General features: G+C 49.1%; 1 protein-coding gene across 1 annotated transcript; it reads right to left on the bottom strand.

Moving 5' to 3' along the window:
- Window positions 1–80: 80 nt before the first annotated feature.
- LAGE3 (L antigen family member 3) lies at window positions 81–1,767 on the bottom strand. Its single transcript, XM_043895941.1, has 3 exons — window positions 1,435–1,767; window positions 990–1,118; window positions 81–836 (listed from the first exon to the last, which is right to left on the bottom strand). Exons 1-3 carry the CDS (start codon window positions 1,656–1,658, stop codon window positions 722–724), a joined length of 468 nt encoding a protein of 155 aa, XP_043751876.1. The 5' UTR covers window positions 1,659–1,767; the 3' UTR covers window positions 81–721.
- Window positions 1,768–7,416: the final 5,649 nt, after the last annotated feature.

Below are 7,416 nucleotides of genomic sequence, written 5' to 3'. Positions count from 1 at the left end.
CTAATGGTGACACTAATGTGGGGGAAACCAGAATTCTGGTGGGAGGGTATTTTATAGAGAATAATTTCACATACTTCAGATTGAGAGCTTTAAATATTTAACTAATTCTACTTCTTGTAATCTTAATCATTCATGCAAAGATCTATATACAAGCATTCCACTGAATCATTACCTATAATATGGCAAAGACTGAAAATAGTTTAAACATTCAATAATGATTTTGAAGAGTTTTTAGAAAAAAGTTCATGTTAGATGAGAAATACCAGGAAAAATGCTAAACTTGCACAATATCAAATATTATTGTTACATGTTTACTATGTAACTATAAAACTCAGAAAATGCTCCAAAATATTGACAGTAGCTAATAATTGAATGAGACAGGACCTATTCTCCTCCATTTCTTAGATTATCTTCACTTACACTGTACTACTTGACTATCTGAATCAGAGAACCCTTCAATCTAAGGACAAAGGCAAGAATTTTGAGGGTGCTATAGTTGAAAATAAACTCATCATACATCAATTTTATTTTCAGTAGTTAAGAAACATTTAAGCACCAAACAATGCAAATGGACCTTGAGCACCCAAGGGCCAGTACAGGCAAAAGATGAGGTCCCCATAACAACTCGGCAACTAATGCAGGAATCACTGCCCTAGTAAGGATGCACTGTCTAGGAAGGGCCACCAGGTCAGACCTTAACCCCCCTTTCCCTAGCCCTGGCTTAGCGGGCAACAGGGGGCCCAAAGCGCTGCATGGTTCGCATCACCAGAGAAAGCTGGTCCAGAAAGTTGACAATGGAGATTCGAAGGAGGCGGCAATCTTCAGCTCTCCAGCAGCTGAAAGTGACAGAAAAAGAAAATCAAGGTGGAGATGGGCCCAGCGCACTGCATCACCTCCATAAACGCAGCCCTTGAGTGTGTCCAAATAGAGCACACCCGGCGAGCTTGGTCACTTGCTACCACTTCCAACCAGCCCCTTTTCCAACTTACACCGCTAGGACACTGCCGCTCACTGTGAGCTCCTTCCCAACCGCCCCACGGTGAGGTTCGGCATCTGGGGCCAGGGACCCACGGGCAATCTCTGCCTCCAAGGCGGACGGGAAAGGCACGTTTAGGGTGCTGATGGAGACTCGGTTAAGGTACCACCCACAAGGATTTGGAGCTCTGGGCCTTGTCTCAGAACCGCTTCCAGCCCCTCCGGGTCACTCCTAGCCCTAACCCAGCCCAGCCACCCCGTTATCCCATTTCTCCCCCCGACCCAAGCCACCCCGGCCCATCCCCGCCTCCAGTCTCCCTTCAGCTCTCTATTCTCTGCCCGCCCCAGGCACCCCGGCCATTCCACTCCCCAACAGCCCCTGACCCGCCGGTCCGTTTGTCCCACCTCCCACTGCAGGCAGCCCCCAGCCCAAGCCGCACTGCCCCTCGAGTAGGATACAATACGCATGGTCGGCTTCCCGGCCTTTGGGCCGGGGACCACGGGTCTCTGCCCGGCCCCAAAGAGTGCTGGGCCGGCGCGACACCCGGAGCTCCGTGGTCTGCAGCGGAAGCAGCACCCGCGCTGCGGGGTCCACCCCGGCAACCCCCGACACCCCGCCGGCCCTGGCTTCCCGCGCCACCCGCCCGGCCGCCTCCGCCTGCGTCCCCGCCTGCCTCCTGCATGGCTGCCGTGCTCCGCCTCCAATTCCACCCACGGGCTCCAGGGCTCGGCGTCGCCCGCCCTCTCCGCAGGCGGCTGAGAAACTGCGGCTCCTTCCTGAAGCGCCGACCCCGCCCCGCCGCCGACCCCGCCCCGCCGCCGGCCCCGCCCCGCGCGTCGACCTCGCCCCACGCGCCTGCGCAAACAGGTCCGGTGGAGCCGGCCGGCCGAGGTGGGGGTCTCCGTTGGCCGCAGAGAAAAGAGTCTCCCTTCCACAGTTCGGGGCTTCCCTTGTAGCTCAGTGGGTAAAGAATCTGCCTGCCATGCAAGAGATCCGGGTTTGATCCCTGAGTCAGGAAGATCCTCTGGAGGAGGAAATGGCAACCCACTCCAGTATTCCTGCCTGGAGAATCCTATGGACAGAAGAGCCTGGGGGGCTATAGTTCGTGGGGTCGCAAGAGTCGGACACGACTTACTGACTAAACCACAGAGTCGGGCACGACTGAGCGACTAACACTTTCTTTCCCACAGCTCGGGCCATTCGCAAACTGTATGACTCGATTTTCGCTTCCCTTTTCTGTTCTCCTTCAAGTTTTTGACAGTAACCTTATATGGCATTTTTAATCAAAAATAAGTTTTTTTGTGACATGAGATTTCTGATGGTGATAGGCCTGTTAGTTTTCTGTTTTCCTCCTTTGTAATCATAAGGAAGGGCATAAAGGTGAAGTAGATTATCAAAGCCTGTTGGATCACCCCTCAAAATCCATCCTGAATCAGCCTACCCTCTCCTCCTTCATTGCTAGTCTCCACCGGTGGCCACCCTATCTCCCTGAACTCCTTGAAAAGCTTTCTTTTTTCACATATAATTTCATTTGTTTTTGACTGTGCTGGGTCTTCCTTGCTGTGAGGGCTTTTCTCTAGTTGCAGCAAGCGGGCTTATTGCAGTGGCTTCTCTTGTTGGCGGAGTTCAGGCTCTAGAGCGCGTGGGCTCTAGAGCACAGTCTCAGTAGCTGTGGTGCCTGGCTTAGTGGTTCCCAAGCATGTGGGATCTTCCTGGATCGGCGCTTCCAAGTCTCCTGCATTGGCAGGCGGATTCTCTACCACTGGGGCTTCCCTGGTGGTTCAGATGGTAAAGAATCTGCCTGCAGTGCAGGAGACCCAGGTTCGATCCCTGGGTGGGGAAGATCCCTTGGAGAAGGGAATGTCTACCCACTTCAGTATTCTTGCCTGGAGAATTCCATGGACAGAGGAGCCTGGAGTGGGACACAACGGAGTGACTACTACTTTCACTTTTTTTTTCACCAGGGGAGCCCCTTGAACAGCTTTCTGACTAGTTTTATTCTATGCTTGCTCCTCTACATCCTGTTCTCCACAGTAGAATCAGTTCTTAATTTTTTTTAAATTTTTAATATATATCACATCATATCATGTCCCTTTTAATATATATCACATCATATCATGTCCCTTTTAAAGTACTAAAACAGTTTCCTGTTGTCTTTGAAACCAAAGACAAACTCCTTCCTGTAGCTTATAAAAGGCCTGTGTGACCCGGCTCAGGATTCCTCTACCTGCTTGCTTCCCTACTCTGTGCAGCCTCTAGGGACTTCTCTCTGCTCTTGACTAAGGGTGGCCTGCCCCCATCCCTTTGGACTTACTTTTCCTTTTTGGAAGACTGTCTCCAGACATTCCCGTGGCTGGCTCCTTCTTGTCATTAAGATCTAGTCTCTGGTGTCAACTCCAAGAGGCCTTTGGGATCACCAATCTAACATACTACCCCCAGGCACTCTTCATCACATTTGCCCATTTCAGTTTGCTGTATTTCTAATAATCTGAAATTATAAGTTTGTTCACTTCTATACTGTCATTGTATTGTCTCTGATATCTTTTCTGTGTAGTTTATGCAGTAGGTGGTTTGTTTCTTGTTGGATGAAACAGCATTATGTGTGCTCAGTTGTGTCTGACTCTGTGACCCCATGGACTGCAGCACACCAGGCTTCCCTGTCCTTCACCATCTCCCGGAGTTTGCTCAAACTCATGTCCATTGAGTCGGTGATGCCATCCAACCATCTCATCCTCTGTCACCCCCTTCTCATCCCCTCAGTGTCTTGGGCCTAGCAATGCCACATGTACCAATTACTTCACAAATATGAAACAACATATACACAAAATTACTTCAGTTCAGTTCAGTTCAGTCACTCAGTCGTGTCTGACTCTTTGAGACCCCATGGACTGCAGCACGCCAGGCCTCCCTGTCCATCACCAACTCAAACTCATGTCCATTGAGTCGGTGATGCCACCCAACCACCTTATCCTCTGTTACTTAGCGTAATGTAAATAGTAATAGAAAACTATTGGACATGGACTTGGTGTCCACGTCCATTGGACTTCCCTGGTGGTCCAGTGGTTAAGAATTTACCTGCAGGGACATGGGTTCGATCCCTGGTCTAAGAAGATTTCACATGCTGTGGGGCAACTAAGCCCGTGCTCCATGACTACTGAGCCCCTGTGCCACAACGACTGAATCCCACGCACCCTAGAACCCATGCTCCACAACAACAGAAGCCATGGTAATGAGAAAGCCTTGCACTGTAACTAGAGAAAGCCCACATGCAGCAACAAAGACCCAGCACAGCCCAAAATTTTAAAAAAGAAAAAACAACTGGATGTAACACATATGTCCATCAGGATGGAATTGGTGAAATCACTTGTGGTTCATTCATACAACAGTCCTAAGCAGCAGTGAAAAACAATGAAAATCTCTAATGAAAAATGAAATAAAAAAAGAAAAATGAAATGATTTTCAAGATATATTATTATGTGGGGAAAAAAAAAAAGCTGAGTGCAAACGACCTGTGCACACACATTCACAGATACACATGCTTATTGGGAAAAAAATAAAGAGGACAGAGAACCCTGAAACTAGTGAAAATTCTCACTGATAGGGGGTTGAGATGGGTATAGGATTTCTTGTAAAATATTAATATCTTTTTGTTTAGTTTTGACTTTGAACCATAACATATTTTATATGTTCAAAAACACATTTGAAAGAGGGGAAAAATGCTAAAGCGGAATAAAAACAAAAGTAAGTGAGCCTAACTGCATATCCAGTTAGTAACAAAGCCACACAGAGAAAATAAGTCAGGAAACTTTCAAACTCACTCTCTGACAGTGCTTCCTTTATGGGATATATTCTAAGGACAGAAAGAATCAGCTTTATTCTCAGTATGCTTGTTGTTGGTAATGATAGTCCTGAGGTGATTGTGAAGCTACTTTGGGTATACTGCAAGGTAGACTGTATCTACTAGAAGAGATGAGTAAACATATCCATATACTCTTTTTGTTGTTGTTGTTGTTAGGAACATCAATGTGGAATGAGGGAAGATGAGATATAACTGTGCTACCAGACTGGAATTGGGGATCACAGTATGAATTCTTAAAAAAATAGATTGCCTAGTTTTGTCCAGTGAGAGTCTAGAAGCAACGACACTCCAGTAGCAAAGAATGTTCCCTGTACCCAGAACTTGGTTCTCAACACCAGTCTCCACTAAAAGGAACCAGAGCTCCTTGGAGAAATGGAAGATTCTAGGTATGGGTCAGGAAAAAATACAAGAGGAGCCTGGAGCACCTTGTAGTGTCAGAAAGGAAGGATATGCTTGAAAAGGAAAAGGATGAGGTATATGAAAGAGACATGGAAGCCAACTGGAAAGAACCAAGGCTAGAACAATTTGAGCACCCAAAAGGTTATTAAACTTTTTGGAGAGGAGGCACCAGGGAAGGTAATATATATGCAGACATTATGTATATATTTCAATCTGGAGGGGATGCACACATGGGTGTAAAATTCTGTTGAGCTGTATATTGATGACTTATGCCTATTACTGTATGTATGCTACAGTCCAGTAAAAACTGTCTCCAAAATGACACTCTTAGATTCTAAGTTATTGAATAAAAAAAAAAGTGTCCACCATGACAACTAAGAAAAGACAACAGGGAAAAGGGAAAGCTCTTTGTAGAGAAATGCCAACTAGTAATTGTAGAAAGCAAGAAAGCACAAGAAAATCACCATTTTGCAACCACCAGTGCAATTCGTCCAGTTGAACTGATACAGCTGGGGAGCATCCTTGGGTGGTAAGACCATGAGAGGGAGGTTGTTGGGGAAAAGAGAGTCCCTGGCTCTCAAGATATCACCCAGATGACCTGTGCGTTAGGAAGGGAGAAGGCAGCTTTACAAGGGAGAGACCGAGTGATCAAACCGGGCCTCCCTCACACTGTGTGTGGAGGGACACAGCCTGCCCTGGGTGGCCGCTCTCCTCAGAAAGCCTAAGCTGAATCTAACCAGGAGGGAAGGAGGTGAATCCAGACCCTGGGACTTGCTATGAGGCCAGTGCCCTGGACTCTTCCAAAAGCATTGTTGCCTGATGGCCCGTGGACAAGGGAGAGTTAGGAGAGGCGAAGGTGGCCTCCCACTTCCTGTTGTCAAAAGCCTGACCCAGTGGTGTTGCCTTTCACCTTGGGCACATGGGTGCCAGGCAGGAAGGAACTGTGTCTTCCAGTCCCCATGCCACCGACATCACAAGCACTAAAGGGGTGACAGGAGGTGTCTGCAGGGAAGCCGGGCACGGCTTCAGAGTCACAACCTAGAGCTGTGGCCTGAAGCTCAGAGACGGGTCTGGGGTGAGCTGCAGACATGGACACAAAGCACAGAAATGGGAATGAAGGCGGACAGGTTCCCCAGGAAGTGAGAGATCCAGAGAAGAGATCTGGGGACGGAGCCTCAGGGTCCTCCAAGAGTAGGAGATGGGTGTGTTGGGGGAAAGCCAGCACAGGTGAAAAGTGAAAGTGAAAGCCGCTCAGTCGTGTCCGACTCTCTGTGACCCCATGGACTGTAGTCCCTGGAATCTTCCAGGCCAGAATACTGGAGTGGGTAGCCAGTCCCTTCTCCAGGCGATCTTCCCAGCCCAGGGATCAAACCCAGGTCTCCCTCATTGCAGGCAGATTCTTTCCCAGCTGAGCCACCAGGGAAGCCCAAGAATACTGGAGTGGGTAGCCTGTCCCTTCTCCAGCGGATCTTCCCGATCTAAGAACTGAACCGGGGTCACCTGCAATACAGGCGGATCCTTTACCAACTGAGCAAAAGGGAAGCCCAGAGCTAGGGGAAGTGGAAGGAAAAGTTGGGGAGGAAAAAAAAAAAAGAAAAGTTGGAGAGGAAAAAAAATAAAATTAAATACAATTAAAAAAAGAAAAGTTGGAGAAGGCAGGCAGAAGAGGTGGCCCAGGGCAGGCCGGGAGGCCGCTCTGGCTGGACCCTGGAGGGGGACAGGGGAAGAGGGCTGAGCATCTCTCCTACAGGCTTTCCAAGGCTCAGGGCACAGAGGCCGCCATGGCCTTCGCACCTCCTGCTGGCAGGGCCTGACCCGTGCTGAGCAGCACTTGTCAGACCTACTGGACCTGATGGGACTGGCTTTTGTCCAGGCCTGCATGGAAAGCAAGGCACCAGCAAATTGTGCGCGCAGCAGCTGATCGTCGTCTGGGCGTTTTCCAGCTCAGCGAGCCCCACCCCAAAGGAAACACTGATTTCCTCTGAGCCTGCCCCTCTGCCAGTGTGCCCATGGCAAGTGGCACCACAGGCATCTTATTCCAGGTGCCAGACCGTTGCTGTCTGGGGCCACTTCAGCTAGGCGTTTCACTTGCCCTGCTATCTCCTAGTGGGGCTGTTTCAAGTCCCCTCCATGAGGAGGAGAGAGTGGTCTCAGGCCAGGGGATGGGGGGGTAATGGGGGGG

Source organism: Cervus elaphus, chromosome X (assembly GCF_910594005.1).
Source record: "Cervus elaphus chromosome X, mCerEla1.1, whole genome shotgun sequence".
In the NCBI taxonomy this organism is placed as follows: Eukaryota; Metazoa; Chordata; class Mammalia; order Artiodactyla; family Cervidae; genus Cervus; species Cervus elaphus.
The sequence above is the reverse complement of the archived record's forward strand: the minus strand, read 5'-3'. Positions and strand labels throughout refer to the sequence as shown.